Raw genomic sequence first — 15017 nt, forward strand, 5'->3', positions numbered from 1 at the left:
CCACCCTTTATAGGCAGACTGACTGATTACAAGTTTGAAGACACCTGTGGTGCCAATTGCAGGACAAACCTTATTTTATCATGTCCCTATGGTCAAATTATTTTCAATCTTTGCTAGGGGTACCAATCTTTTTGGTCCAAGCCAGTTTCATTATTTTTTTAATGAACTACAGTTCAAAAACAATGTCTGATTGTTTTATACTGGCTCTATAGGCTGTAGGGAGTGGTTACTACCTAATGACAACAGAGTACGCTCTTAATGCAATAAAAAAGCTTTTCACTGATTGGTTATTTTTAGTGAAAATGTCATGTCTGCGACAATATGTGAGTTAGTTTGAACAGTACGCTCTACTAGTTCAGATGAACCTTACGTCTCGGGGGAGCAACCAAACAATGACACAACCAAAGTTACAACTTCAGTGTCGGGTTTAGTGGGAACTTTACACCAAAACTTAAGACACAACTTAAGCAAAGCTGGTGCAACAGGATGTAGGCCCAAAGCCATCTTATTGAAATGTGGGTTCTTTCTCCAAAAAGGGGACTTGTAGTTTCTCCCCCCATGTTAAGCATTTATTTTCAGCTTCAAATTTGCATCCAAACCTACCTGGCCCTATGTGAAAAAGTAATTGCCTCTTAAATCTAATAACTGGTTGTGCCACCCTTGGCAGCAACAACTGCAAGCAAATGCTTGTGATAACTGGAGTATTTCACGTTGTGGTTGATGAATTTTGGCTCACCCTTCTTTGCAGAGTTGTTTTTATTCTGCCACATTGAAGGGTTTTGAGCATGAATGGTGTGTTTACAATCATGCCATAGCATCTCATTTGGATTTCAGTTGGGACTTTGACTAGGCCTTTCTCCACAATTTGTTGGTACAATGTTCTTTTATGAAATGCTGTGTTAATTATACAGCAGATGTAATGGGACAAAATAGTCAGTCTACAGGATATTTTCCCAAAAAGCAAAGGAATACAGATTTTTTTTTTTTTTAAGCAAATGTGGTACGAGTCCAATGAATGCCATTTTTGCCCAGTCTCTTTCTCATTGTTGAATCATGAACACTGACCTTAACTAAATCAAGTGAGGCCTGCAGGTCTTTAGATGTTGTTCTGGGATCTTTTGTGACCTCCTGGATGAAATATAGATGCCCTCTTGGAGTTATTTTGGTAGGCCAGCCACTTCTGGGAAGGTTCACCATTGATCCAAGTTTTCTCTGTTTGTGGATAATGGCTCTCACTTTAGTTTGCTGAAGTCCCAAAAACTCAGAAATGACTTTGCAACCCTTTCCAGTCTGATAGATGTCAATTACTTTGTTTCTCATCTGTGCTTTAATTTCTGTAGATGGCACCGGGATGTGTTGCCTTTTCAGATCCTTTAGTCTACTTCAATTTGTCAGACAGGTTCTATTTAAGTGGTTCCTTGATTCAGCAGGTCTGGCAGCAATCAGGTTGGCCTGGGTGTGGCTAGTGAAGTTGGTCTCACCTTTCAAAAAATGTGGTTAATCACAGTTCATTCATGACTTAATAAGATGGGCAATTATTAGGTAGGTTTAGTATTGTATTTGTATTTTTTCCCTTGATATACGAAATCATCATGTAAAACCTGCTTTTGTATCTGTTCTGGTTATCTTTTTTTTGTAATGAAGTGTGACAAATAGGCAAAAAAATCAGAAAGGGGGAAATACTTTTTCCCAGCACTGTACATACAGTACACTAATCATAATGCTAATAAAACAACACAGTCGTTTATATGGCTGTAGGTTGGGCAGGTTATAGGCCCACATCCTGTTCTAGGTAAGAGTGAAAAGGGTGGATAAGTCTGTTACTGTCTCATCAGATTGCCCAACGTGTTGTTCAGAGGCTGGGGGACATTTTCCATGACAGTCAACAGTTTTACCAGAATTATGACCTTCACAAGTATGTCGTTAAGAACAAGAAGAGCTGTAAAGCTTCCTGATAATGAGACCAATCATGCTTATCTATAAAAGCAGGAGTTTGTGTTTACAGTTAAGTGAAACCCATTCAAAAACTCGGAAAGACACAAGAAGCCGACAGGGATGGACTGCAGCGGCTGGATATGAAGTGTCAGAGGAATCCACCATGGAAACTTTTCATTGGTCGCCCCGGACTCAGAGCCCGCCCTGTTGATGAATATTCGAAAATGATTGGCCCGTGTTCAGCGGAGCTACGCCTCAACCTGTAACGTCACACGGCCGCTGGAACTCTACTAAGTAGTATGATGGTGTTGTGGTTGTCCATGCCGCCCATACCTAACTCCCTGAGCGTTATCTTACACAGAAGACCATCAGGGAGAGCTCACCACGCATGGAGTTGAGCTCGGAGCCTGTGGTGGTAACACTGGAGATGTCGCAGACTGAAAGCAAAGACGATGAAGCTTTTGACGGCGTCGGAGACTACGAGAGCTTGCCACCTCATGTCTCAGTGACGACCCACATGACAGCAGGAGCCGTGGCTGGCATACTGGAGCACACGGTGATGTACCCCGTGGACTCTGTCAAGGTAACAGACGCAGCCTAGCAGCCGGACACATTTGTTTTACTGCTGTAGCTCATTCACTTCCTAGCTTAAAAGCCCCGCTAACTGTACAGACAGCCTGCTATCGCCTGCTAACGCTCGTTAGCTGTAAAATGTTGAAGCTGCCCATCCTAAGTTAGCCTCAGTGTTAGCTAATTTCTGCACGACAGCCTGGCTGCTTCAAGTAGACTAAACAAACTAGTTAAGCAGGCTAACATGGCTTAAATCTGAACAAAAATACCGTGTGTAAACTAAATACACTAAGTGGTTACAGTTTGACTCCTCTTCGCTTCTGTCTCAATATAAATATTAACTTTTGCTAACAACATACGCATACACAAGACTTACTGTTACCTTATTTAACCTGTGTCACATTAAACATGGTTAAGATGGGAGGGAAAGTTGTTTTCGTTTTATGTATGAGCTCCTTTTGCCTTGTGTCACCCACTTCTGCCCTCGGCAGCAGCGTTGTTTCTTCATACAAGGAAACAAACGGAGTTATTTAGACTGACGTAGGGTAAGTGAAGGTCAAGTAACTGGCTGGACTGTAAATTATGTCACAGTGCCATTTCATTGAATACTACACCTAATACTACAACACTACAACAACCCTTTTAATGGGAGTAATAACCTTTACAATGTTGTCTAGCTTTGTTTAGAAAAGTTACGCTGAATACCTAAACCCAGCATATTTTTAATTCACCTCAGTTCAATCAAAAACTGTATTTGTCTCTAGGGAGGAAATTCAAGGCACTTTTAGCAGCAGCATTATGGAAAGCAATGAGCAGATTTCTAACAGAAATCACAATTGCAAATATGGGAAAATGTATAAATATGAAGAAAAGAGACTTTTGAAAAAAACACCATATATACAGTACATATGTTTATATACAAAAATGAACACTAAAAACAGAAGATTTTAAATATTGGTCTCAGATATTGACAGTTACAGCAGTTAAATGTATAGCAAAGCAGTAAATTTATATTTAAAAATTGAAATCCAAGAATGGCTGTGGAGCAAAGAGACAAAAATTTTGTCTGGAAATAAATATATTAACAGGATAATATGAAATGGACCAATTCTGAGTGAAAAAAAGTGCAGAGCAACTTCCACTGGCTAGGGATATGAGATAAAATCAGTCCCTCTGTACTTGAGAGTCACGATATTATCAGTATAATATCATTACTGACAGATAATTATCTATACCAGCAGATCTGAAAAATTCTGCCAGTATTTACTGCTGGTATATCGGCTGTACATAGCGGCAGAATGTATTAATGTACTTGAATGTTTCACCTTGAAGGTGAATCATTTGTCTTTGGAGTTTAAAGCACAACCAGCAGATCTACCTCAGCTGAAGTGATAATATTTTTATATCCTCTTTCCCCATGACTACAGTTTTAGGTCTGAACTACAGTTGGTTTAATTTTCTGCTCTTGAGTATATCATTTTTAGTGTAATTTTAATCACTTTGTCAGGATTATCTCAGTGAACTACCCTGCAAGAATTATTCATAGGGATGCACAATATTATAGGCATGATATCAGTACCGGTAGATACAAAGATTTCTGTCAGTGTCTTGCCTTTTAAAAATCTGCTTATATAAGCTGTAAATATTGGCTTTACTATCCAAAAAGTTAGTGGAATTTCAGGCTGGACCAACAGACCACGTCAGCTGAATTCTTTTTTTGTTTGCTTGTTTTTTTTTGTTCCTTTTTTTTTTAGTGACTCCATTTAAATATCAGTATCGACTAAAATTAATTTGTAAATATCAGCATATTTGATATCAGTAAAAATCAAGTATTGTGCATAGGGATGGGAACAATTCATCGATGATCGATCATCAGTTGATCTGATGTTGGCATTTAATAAACTAAACATGTCTTACTCTGCACTGCACAACAGTATCTACCGTCATGACAATGTGAGTGGGACCATGCCTTGTTTATGTTTAAGAGCCCTAGGCTTTCAAAGGGTGAAAATAAATAAATCATTGAGAAACACACTCATTAGTTACCGGTTTTTGTTATATAGGGAAATGTTATACATATATAGCCCATGTATGTATGTTTTTATACATACATAATGATTAATCAGTTAATTGATCATTAACATTATAGATGCTCGAGTTGGCAGGTTTCTTCCAAATGCCCATCCCTAATTGTGCATCTTTACTAATTTGGAGAAATCATTATATTTTAGAGATTATAAGGTCCATAAAAATGTGGCACATGTCTAGTTAGAGCACTATGTCGTTCCGTGTTTGTTAGCAGGTTGTACAGCAGAGTTAGTAGCTCTGAAAAAGTCACACAAAGCTTGGATTTACTGTTACTTGGTATGCACAAAATTTGATTTTTGCAGATATCTATTATGCTGATATTTACAAAATATTTTTAACTGATACTGATATCAATATTTAAATGTAGTTCAAACCTAAAACTTCAGCCCTTAAAATACAAATTAGAGTTTGAGGATGAACAAATGAACACCTTTAAGTCATTTAAATACACTAAAGTGTTAAGAATGAAACTCCACCAACAGCTGATATGGACATATGTTTGTAGCATATTGATTATAAATATCAGCAGGAATTTTCAGCTCTGCTGATACTGAGAATTTACTTTTTAAACCAATATCTATCAATATTGATATTATACAGGTAGTATTGTGCATCCTTATCTGATACTGTCTAAAGTACATTTTACATATAATGTACATTTAAACCAAATAATTTTTTTTTTATTATTATCAGATGTCTTTATTTGAAGAAGAATACATTTATCAGTCATTGTAGAATCAAATGTTTGTTTTATGTCAGTTTCTAAAATAAATAGACTTTCACATTAAAAGTAACGTTTCTATTCCATTCCAGGAGAGACTTGGTTTTTCTTTTAAATTAGGAATGCACCATAATGGATTTTTGCAGATACTTGATATGCTGATACTTATAATCTTTTTGAGTAATACGCCAATATACAAATGTAGTTAAGCCTAAAACTTAAGAGCTTGAAACACACTTAAAAGTTTAAGGATGAAGAAAAACTAGGAAAAAGACTTTAGCTGATGTAGATCTGATGTACCTACTTAAAACTCCACAAATTTACCAGTACATATGGCAGATATTAACAGCAGACATATCAATTTTAAAAATTGGCAGAATTTTTATGTCTGCTGTGCATCCCTGTTTTCAATTCACAGGAATGTGTATGAATATTGACTGAAATTAATTTGGAAATATTGTGTTTTTCAATGTTGCCCATTCTTACTATTAAATTTGTCTCTGTATACTTTTAGTAAGGCTCTCTTTTGTATTTGTTACATTTAATTAATGGTCAATCAATAATAATCAATAAACCCAGAAATTGCCAGAACAAAAAAATGCAAATTTTCATCCAACCAGACACGAAAATGACTAATGCACATTAAAATGAGATGATATTGAGGGTTAAACTGTCAGTGAGGTACCAGGACTGTTATTATATCAGAAGTGTTTAACTTTAATCTCATTTTAGTAAACTAACAGAGGTAGTGGTAGCTTAGTGACTATGCCAGCACACCCCACATACAGAGGCTGTCGTCCTCAAGGTGAGTGGCCCAGGTTCGAGTCTGTCATGTGGCTCCTTTAGGGCATTTTGGCCCCTTTCTCTTGCTAGGTTTCAGACAATATCCACTGTCCTATCTGAGTAAAGGCATAAAAGCTCCAAAAAAACAGATTATCAAGAAAAGAAAAAGATTGAGATTTTGATACCACTGTGCCAAAAATACAAGTCCCTGGTTTTTAGGATAAAAAATTACAGGAATTTCCCGTGTGCAGTTCCACATGAGGATCAGAGAAGAGGAAGTTGAAGTGGACAGATAAATCTGTTCACAGATCCTCAAGAAGTGCTTCATGTTGACTAGAAAATTTATGAAATACTACAATTAATTGTTTTCCTTGCGGTGTAACCTGATGTTTAAACCTGCAGTCTGAAAATGCGTTGCAGCTTTATTTATTTATTTATCTAGTGGAGATGTCACAATACCAGAACTTTAAACTTCTATACAGTTCTTGCAAAAATCAAACAATACCCATACCAATTTAAAACTAAAATAAAGTTGTTTTAAATTGTTAAAAATTGCAAATGTGTGTAGCATTCCACTTGTAATTTTTGGTGGATTCATTCCTCTAATAGGCACCTGTGTTATAAGACAGGTGTGACTGTTTTTAGTGTTTAGCTGCTTTTTAATCCTGTTGACCATCAAAACAATAGAGATTGTATTATTTTTAAGAATGCTATATGTAAAAGAATCCAAAATCATGAGACCTTTGATTAAAGCAATGAAATGAGGCTTTTCATCCAACCAGAGACTAAAGACTCACCAACATTAATGTAGAATAAAGAGTGGCTTTTGTTATGAGGTACTCCTTTTCTCTGCATATTACCTGCTTCTTTACATGGACCAGATGTCAGAGACAAGTAAGCATGAAGGAATCCACTGGCACTTTTTACAAAGATCACTAAATATATTTTTTTCTGATCTTTGTGCCACTTGTGATGTGATAACTAAAACTTTCCACCACCAACCCCCAGATAAAAGGTTGCACATCCAGTTGCAAACAATGCCTGAGTAGATTTTATTATTTTAAGCTTTCTGCATAGCCGAACAAGCAAAGACTGGAGTTTAATGTCATTCATTGATATCTAAGGCTCAGCCGTTGGACCAGCCTTTGTAATAGAAACAGCTGAGATCACATGAGTTCAAACTCATAGAAACCTCCTCTAAATGCAGCACTTTGTATGAATGCTGTCTGGAAAATTCAAAAACACATGAAGTTCAAACCTTTTGAAGTTAAAGCTCTGTAACTCAATGAAATGACTGGCTTGTCTTTAAGCTTCTTCACATCGTACTTGTGACTGCAGAGCAAACTGCTGGTGTGGTTATGAACTTTGCCCCTCCAATCCTCCTCTTCTGCTCTGCTATTGTTTTCTAACAATGTGGTGCTGTTCGGTGAATTTGGCTCGCTTGTCCAAAGTTTCAGTAATCTCCATGTGGCAAAGACAACTCCATTAATAGGCTGAGAGAAGTGATTATATCATCTTTGACACAGTGTCACAGTCTCCTCTGTCATCTTTCAAAACCATCATGTGTACCTTCATTACTCAAACTATTGTAACTATTTCCTCTTGTGGTTTCTGAGTTTTCACAAACATTTTCCATTTAGCATATCCGTGCTTGTCTGAAATTGACAAAGAACCAGTTTGGAAATGTCAGTCTACTCAAAATGATGAAAGACAGAGCCATGGTTCCCATTTTATCCTTTAATTTAAAAAATAGCTTCAGTGAAATGTAGAAAGAAAGAGGTCAAATATGACAGAATCCAGAGATTTTTAACAAAGTAGCATCTTCCAAGTCATTAATATAAACATAACTCCGTTTATTTTGTAAATGTATGTTTAAATAGTTCAGCAAGAAAAACAAGAACAGCGGTGAGTCAGGGAGTAACCGGACATTGGGAGGAGGATCTTATCGATGTTACACACATTTGGAATCAGCCTCATGCAGTGAAGGGTGTGTTTAAGCAGTTGTTTCTCTGTTGTCTCGATTAGATGACATCGGAGCTGAGCTTCTAAGAAAAATGTGTCACTTCTTCAGACTTCTTCATCTGTCCTAACAGAATTTAAACTTTCAAGTTTGCTTACATCAACATTTAAGCTTCTTTTTACAATGTTGGCAGTGATGCATTTTAAGCATTTTTCATGCTGCAAGTTTTATTATGATCAAAAACTGCACAACAAAAATGTGACTTCAATCAAACTTTTGTACAGTCACTTTACATCCTGTAGATACAAGTTGCATTTCACACAGTTTGCCTATGGGACCATTTTTTTAGAACTGTAAATTTACCGGAATAGAAGAATTTCAAAGACAGGAGCAGTTTCAGTATTGAATGATACAAATTTGATAATGTAAATAATAGTATGAGCTATCAATGTAATCAATATAAACTTAGCACCAAAATGTAAGGAAATTTATGTTTGGTAGATTATTTCTTTGTTGTAACAATGCCTCTTGGCAATAAAGTCTATTTATCTTCCTTTTTAAATGGTGCCACATGCAAACATGCATTTGTGGGATGAGCAGCAGAGCTGAGTATGTGGGTTGCACCCATGAAAAATTTGCCAAATCTTCTCTGCCAATGCCAAACAGCTTATTCTGGGATGGCATCCCATTCCTCAACCAGCATTTTTTGCAACTCAGCCAATGTGGTTGTTACGGTCACTTTGGCACCAATAGCACGCCCAAGCTGATCCCACAAGTGTTCAGTGGGGTTGAGGTCAGGACTGCTGGCAGGCCATTCCATCTTCTCCACTCCCAAATTCTGGAGATAGTCTCTGATAAACCCCTTTCTGTGGGGGCGAGCGTTGTGATCTTGAAGGATAGACTGTGGAGATATGGGACTGCCACTGGTTGCAGAATCTTATCTCAGTATCTTTCCGCATTAAGATTAACAACCGGGCACCTTAATGTCAGCACCAGGGGGCACTAGAAGCTCAAAACCAGAGACAATAGCAAAAGCTAAATAAGTTGTTTGGCATTGGCAGAGAACATTTGGCAAATTTTTAATGGGCTCTGCTGCTCATCCCACAAATGCTCGTTCCTTACAAATGTGGCACCATTTAAAAGAGAAACAAACAGGCTTTCAAATGGTATTAAATTTATTGCCAAGAAGCATTGTTACAACAAAGATATAATCCACCAAACTCAAGTTTCCTTGCTTTTTGTGCTAGGCTAATGTTTGACAGGTAAAACAATCCGTTACCAATGGTTTAAGCTAATCCATTTCTGGCCTTCATCAGCGGCTTATTCCATGACCTGATGAACACTGTTGTTTTTTTGTTTTTTTTTCCCCTGTTTGATATTTACTGTTGTCCTATTTTGAAAACAGTTCAGAAATGTCTTTCTGTGAGATTTTATACGGAAAAAGTTTTTTTTGTAACTATACAACCTCAAAACTTGAAGTACCACCTATGCTGTCATAGGAAAGTAAAGAACAAGATATTTAGCCTTTTTATTGCCAAAGAATAAAAAACACTTTCTCATAAATAAACTTTAGTTTCATTTCTTCATTTAAAAATCAGTAAGTTGTTAAAACATTATGAAATTATGTTGTGATCCCTGTATTGTTAAATAAATCTTATTGTGAGTTGAGTCTGTCTCTATTATGAGTTTTTACTGTAAGTAGGCCAGTTTTGTTTAGAGACCAAAAGAAGAGGTGCACGTGCATGGTAACATATTTTATGATTTCTTTAACCAGAAAGTAGGGTTTACTTTTCAAAACTTGAACCCTAATCTTCTCGTTAACACTTCACTATAGCCTAATCTTGTCTTTTCTAGAAGTTAGTTTTCATTTTCACGTTGTGAACTAGGACTGAGGTTTCGCCTGGTGTGTCTTTGCTGTCAGCGTGGTTTATCTCTCAGATTATCTTAAAAAAAAAAAAAAGCAAATAAATCCAAAAAAGGCCTGAAACTCGTCTTTAAAACTATGAAACATCTGAACAAAAAACTTGTCTCTACCTAATTGTAATTTATATTGTTCAAATTAGCTAACAAAGGAAACTTTTCTACCAAAGTTCTGTGTGCCCCAGGCTCCCAAATTTGGATCAAACGGAAATGTAACAGATATTTTATTGTTACGCCAAAGGAAGGAAACAGATGGGAACATGCTGAGGAAGATAGACTGGGCCTATCTGCTGAAGCAGCCCCCATCTCCTCACAAATAAAAACATGCTTTGTGGTGAGCAGATAACTTGGCATGGTGGAGTTAAACAAAGAGCTGCCACAGACTTGCACACCAGCCTCAAGAGAGACACGCATCACTCAGTCAGGAGCTCTCAGCTGCCAAAACACTCGACGTCAGGACAATGTGACAGGGAACAATAGAACCACAAGTCAGGATTACACCAGGTGCCCACTTTAGAGCCACTCAGAGTCACGTGGATTCTCTGACTGTTATTGAATCTAACGAAACTGGAGAGATCATGTAAATAATTGTCTTGTTTTTACAGACGAGGATGCAGAGCCTGCAGCCAGACCCAAACGCGCAGTATCGGAGCGTGTATGAGGCTCTGAAAAGGATCATCCGCACAGAGGGGGTTTTCAGACCGCTGAGGGGCCTCAACATCACCATGATGGGTGCAGGACCGGCACATGCACTCTACTTCGCCTGCTATGAGCGGGTCAAACGCTCCCTGAGCGACGTCATTCAGAGTGGAGGCAACAGCCATTTAGCCAACGGTACGAGTTCCCACGTCTATCTCTTTTGTCACACTAACTGCTTTCACGTCGAGCCAAAAAGCCACGGCTTGAAGGCGTGTAGTTTGGATAAGCCATTTTAATGCCACATCCTGTTTAGAATGGCAAAAATAAAGACATTTTTCAAACAGAGAAAATTCAAATGGCTATCCGGGATATGACAATACAAACACAAGATTTTTGGCATTGGAACACCAGGAAAAAAAAACAGCCATTTCAACCTGACCTAAGCTAAAATATGGCTAAGATACATTGCAAATTAATCATATATTAAGATTCTGTAAATATAGTCAGTTGATTCAGACTTTATATGATTTCTTTTTTTGTGTGTTTGAACAGGTGTGGCTGGAAGTGTGGCCACTGTTCTCCATGATGCAGTCATGAACCCAGCAGAAGGTAAGAAACTTATCTTAGAGAGATGGCGCTTTATCTCTGGAGGATTTTGTTGTTATTTAAAATTTCCTATTTCCAATAAAAGTAGACAGATGATGCCAACAAGTTAAACTCTATATATCGAATGACATATTTGTGTATTGTTCCCTCATGTCATATATCCTGATTAGAGATGCTCTGAATGATTGCAACCTATCTGAATCTGTTGATTTTTATTGAAACCATGAGATTGTCAATAAGAATGAATGCATCTAGTCTCTGATCTGATACCCTGTGGTAAAAAGTCCTGTGTCTGTGGCTGAGAGAAGCAGTGGTATGTAGTGTGGTGTAATTATTACATAATTGAACTGTCATCAAATAAGTTATAAGCACAAAAAACTATGTCACGTCTGCTGCTGTGGTTCAGTCATCCTAATCCACTTGAGGCAGCTGTCACAAAATCACCCAAACTTTGTTTTGAGTCCCTTTGTTTTTTTGTTTTTTAATTTTCTTTTTTTAGGGTATAGAGGCTACAGTATGAATGGGAGGTCACAGGCAGTGCTGGTCTTTGCTGTTTAGCCACCGAGTGGCAGAAAGTTTGTACAAGTGACAGAAATCAGTAGGGCATAAGCAGAAAATTACTTTATCATAGCTGAAACGTGCAATAATAACATCCTAATTATGTTCACCATGGCCAGTGCAGATACTCAGCAGATGAAATATGTTCATAGAAATGTTTTGAGTCACAATGGTACATAAGTAAAGCCACAAGATGAAGCTTGGGTATTACAGCAACTACCACAAGCACTCAGTTAGGGATACACAAGGCATCTAATGACAACAGATTTTGTTTTATAGCTTTACAAAAAGTCCAGCAAAGTCTGATTAACTTGGCTGGTTAACTCATCAGTTTGTCCGATCAGTGATATCTTCTGTCTAATGAAAAAAATTCTTATTTGATTGAGTTGTTATCAGCTGTACCAGATGACAAGATTTAATTGGCTGGACACAACAAATAAGCATTGGCTAATGATATCTGTTTATGCCACATTGTTTGTTAGTGGCTGATGTTTGTCACCAGGGCCTGTATTAGTCTATGAAATTTTAGTGTTTTCCTTTGATTTAGATGCAAAAACAGAGACATTTAGTTGGACAGTGCCTGCCTTTACATACAAATGAATTCAGACGTATGTGATAAACATTTTAACACAGCTCTTTTTCTCCTTCAGTTATAAAGCAGAGGATGCAGATGTACAACTCTCCATATCGAGGGCTTATGGACTGTGTTCGAACGGTAACGCGTACTGAGGGTGTCGGAGCGTTCTACCGCAGCTACAGCACACAGCTGACCATGAACATCCCTTTCCAGGCCGTTCACTTCATCACCTACGAGCTGATGCAGGAACAGCTGAATCCTCACAGACACTATCATCCAGGCAGCCACATCATATCCGGAGCGGCTGCTGGAGCTGTTTCTGCTGCCATAACCACTCCTCTTGACGTGTGTAAAACTCTGCTCAACACACAGGAGAACGTAGCGCTCAGCTCCATGAACATCAGCGGACACCTAACGGGAATGGCCAACGCCTTCAGAACTGTGTACCGACTCGGCGGCTTTGCTGCCTTCTTTAAAGGAGTCCAAGCAAGGGTTATTTACCAGATGCCCTCCACTGCCATCGCCTGGTCTGTGTACGAGTTCTTCAAGTACTTCCTGACTAAGCAGCAGCTGGATTCGGAGGCAGGGCCTGGACCCATGTAATGGAAAGTGTGCTGCAGAAACCTCCACTTAAACATGAACTGATGAGGAAGTAACATCAGTTCATTTCTCACAGGGAGGTTGTCTCGGTGGAAACTGTGGCATTCCTTATTGTTCTCTTATGTCTGTGTGTGCTAAGAAGTTGCACAACTTTCAAGGATATGCAGCAGATAGTTAGTCCTAAAAGAAGAGTCAACGATGAAGGATTTAATCATCTTTTTTAAGCTTCTCCTCTTCCTTCATTCCACAAACACATCAACTCTCCAAATTCAGTTTTTCTGTTTTCACTATAATTAAGTTTCGTGAATGATGTTTGTAGTTCTTAATAGTGGAACTTTTTATTTATTTTGTTAGCTTTTGCAAGGCTTGCATTTTATGGATGCAGAAGACCCACAATGCTGTTTGTTTGTTTTATTTCATTGTGTATTTATGAAAAAGAAATCATTGCAACACATTCCTTTCGTTCTCTCCAAGGCCAGCGGAACTCTGTCCTTCCAAGTGCCTCCTAAATATTCATTGCTGCTTTATTTCCTCTTCTGCTCGCTTGTTTTTGACAGAGAAATCTTTTATTCCTATATTCTGTTTTTGCTGTTCACTCTTTAAGTTCTTAGTGGTCACGTTTAAGTGCTGTTTTAAAGTACAATCTCTGCACTAAATGGTCAAAAGTATGCTGCAACTATTTTTTGATACAGTTTTTTTGCTTTAAGTACAAAGTCCCATGTTTGTCTTCTTTTGAGGCAAAATGTCACTCCTGGTATCAAGATGTGTGGTTGGTAATAGTTCTATTATTTGCCTTGTTAAACCGAGCACTACCATGCTTCTGAATCACGCACAATGTTCTTATTTAAAGAAAACTGTCACAAAAGAGGGCAGCTTGTTTATGTATTCAAAAGATGAATATATATATTTTAAAACCTTCATGATGTAGACCCAAAGGTGGATCAACAAAGGCTGTTACTTGACATGATAGCAGTGTGAGCTATTGAGTGGCCTGTTTTGTTTGTGTCATGTGACCTTGAGGTCATAGTTTGTATATAAAGTATTTTCAGAGTATAAGATGTGTAAATACAAATATTCTGTGTTCCAAAATGTAGATCATTTGTTTTTTTTTATTATTATTTTGATACTTTATTACCCTGAGATCAAACCATCATTGAAGCAGCCTTTTTCTCATCCTGTTCTCCTTCCGTATTTCCTGTCTCTATTTTCCATTCACTAATCAAGACATTCCTCCAGATACTGATGTCATTTAACAAGCAGCTGCATTTATTTGCTTTTAATTTTTTTTTTTCCTTTGTTAAAGTTCACAGAGTTCATTAGGCCATCCTTCTCAGAAACTACTTTAAAAAGGATTCATAATGCCTGCACAGCTGAGTAACTGTTTTTATACCAAAGACACATGTCACGTGCTATGCAGCCTGCATTTAACCTGTTATTGTCACACTATAAATGCTCATAGCTTTAACTTTCCATTCCACCTTGGTCTTGTGTTTCTGACTTCTTTTTGTCCTCAATGGACCAGTTTATTTAGGCTCTTCGGAGGCTGAGTGGTGTCTGAAAGAGGCTGCTCCCTCACCATTTTTAGCCCAAAATGAACTTTATTAACAACTGAAGTACTTAACGACACGGCAGTTACAGACTTTGGAAAGACCATCCCTCCCCATCCTGACACTATGACTAGAGTATCAGAGAGAATCCCTCTGATACATGTGCAATTAGAAGAAAATGTATTTAACACTTAGAATAACATTGATCTGTGGTGTGCCAGCCTATCACACTAAGAATATCACAGCACCAGAATTTTAAACTTGGATGTGATACTCGTGGAAATGAAGCAATATCAGTACCTGTTTTGATACCGTGTCAACAAAAAAAGAACTACTAGGCACCTAATTCTAGGTAATTTTTTCATTTCCAGTTACCTGAAATTGCAGGCAACTTGTCTAAAAAGAGAAAAGGAACAAAAAACATTATTGCAAGTGTTTGCCTGCAATTTGTGATAGATTTTTCCCTCTCCTATGCACCTGTCTAAAGTTTTAGAAATTTTTAACACAATCATT

The 15017-nt window shown here is 37.7% G+C and overlaps 1 protein-coding gene across 2 annotated transcripts; it reads left to right on the forward strand.

Moving 5' to 3' along the window:
• Nucleotides 1–2231: 2231 nt before the first annotated feature.
• Nucleotides 2232–14422, forward strand: slc25a37 (solute carrier family 25 member 37). 2 transcript variants are annotated; one of them, XM_041788141.1, is made up of 4 exons: nucleotides 2232–2518; nucleotides 10583–10811; nucleotides 11169–11225; nucleotides 12431–14422. In XM_041788141.1, the coding sequence occupies exons 1-4, from the start codon at nucleotides 2324–2326 to the stop codon at nucleotides 12958–12960; spliced, it is 1011 nt and encodes a 336-aa protein (XP_041644075.1). In that variant the 5' UTR covers nucleotides 2232–2323; the 3' UTR covers nucleotides 12961–14422. The 2 variants fall into 2 exon arrangements, with proteins under 2 accessions (XP_041644075.1, XP_041644076.1); XM_041788142.1 differs by lacking the exon at nucleotides 2232–2518 and adding an exon at nucleotides 10329–10481.
• The last annotated feature ends 595 nt before the right edge of the window (nucleotides 14423–15017 follow it).

Source organism: Cheilinus undulatus, linkage group 5 (genome assembly GCF_018320785.1).
Source record: "Cheilinus undulatus linkage group 5, ASM1832078v1, whole genome shotgun sequence".
NCBI lineage: Eukaryota > Metazoa > Chordata > Actinopteri > Labriformes > Labridae > Cheilinus > Cheilinus undulatus.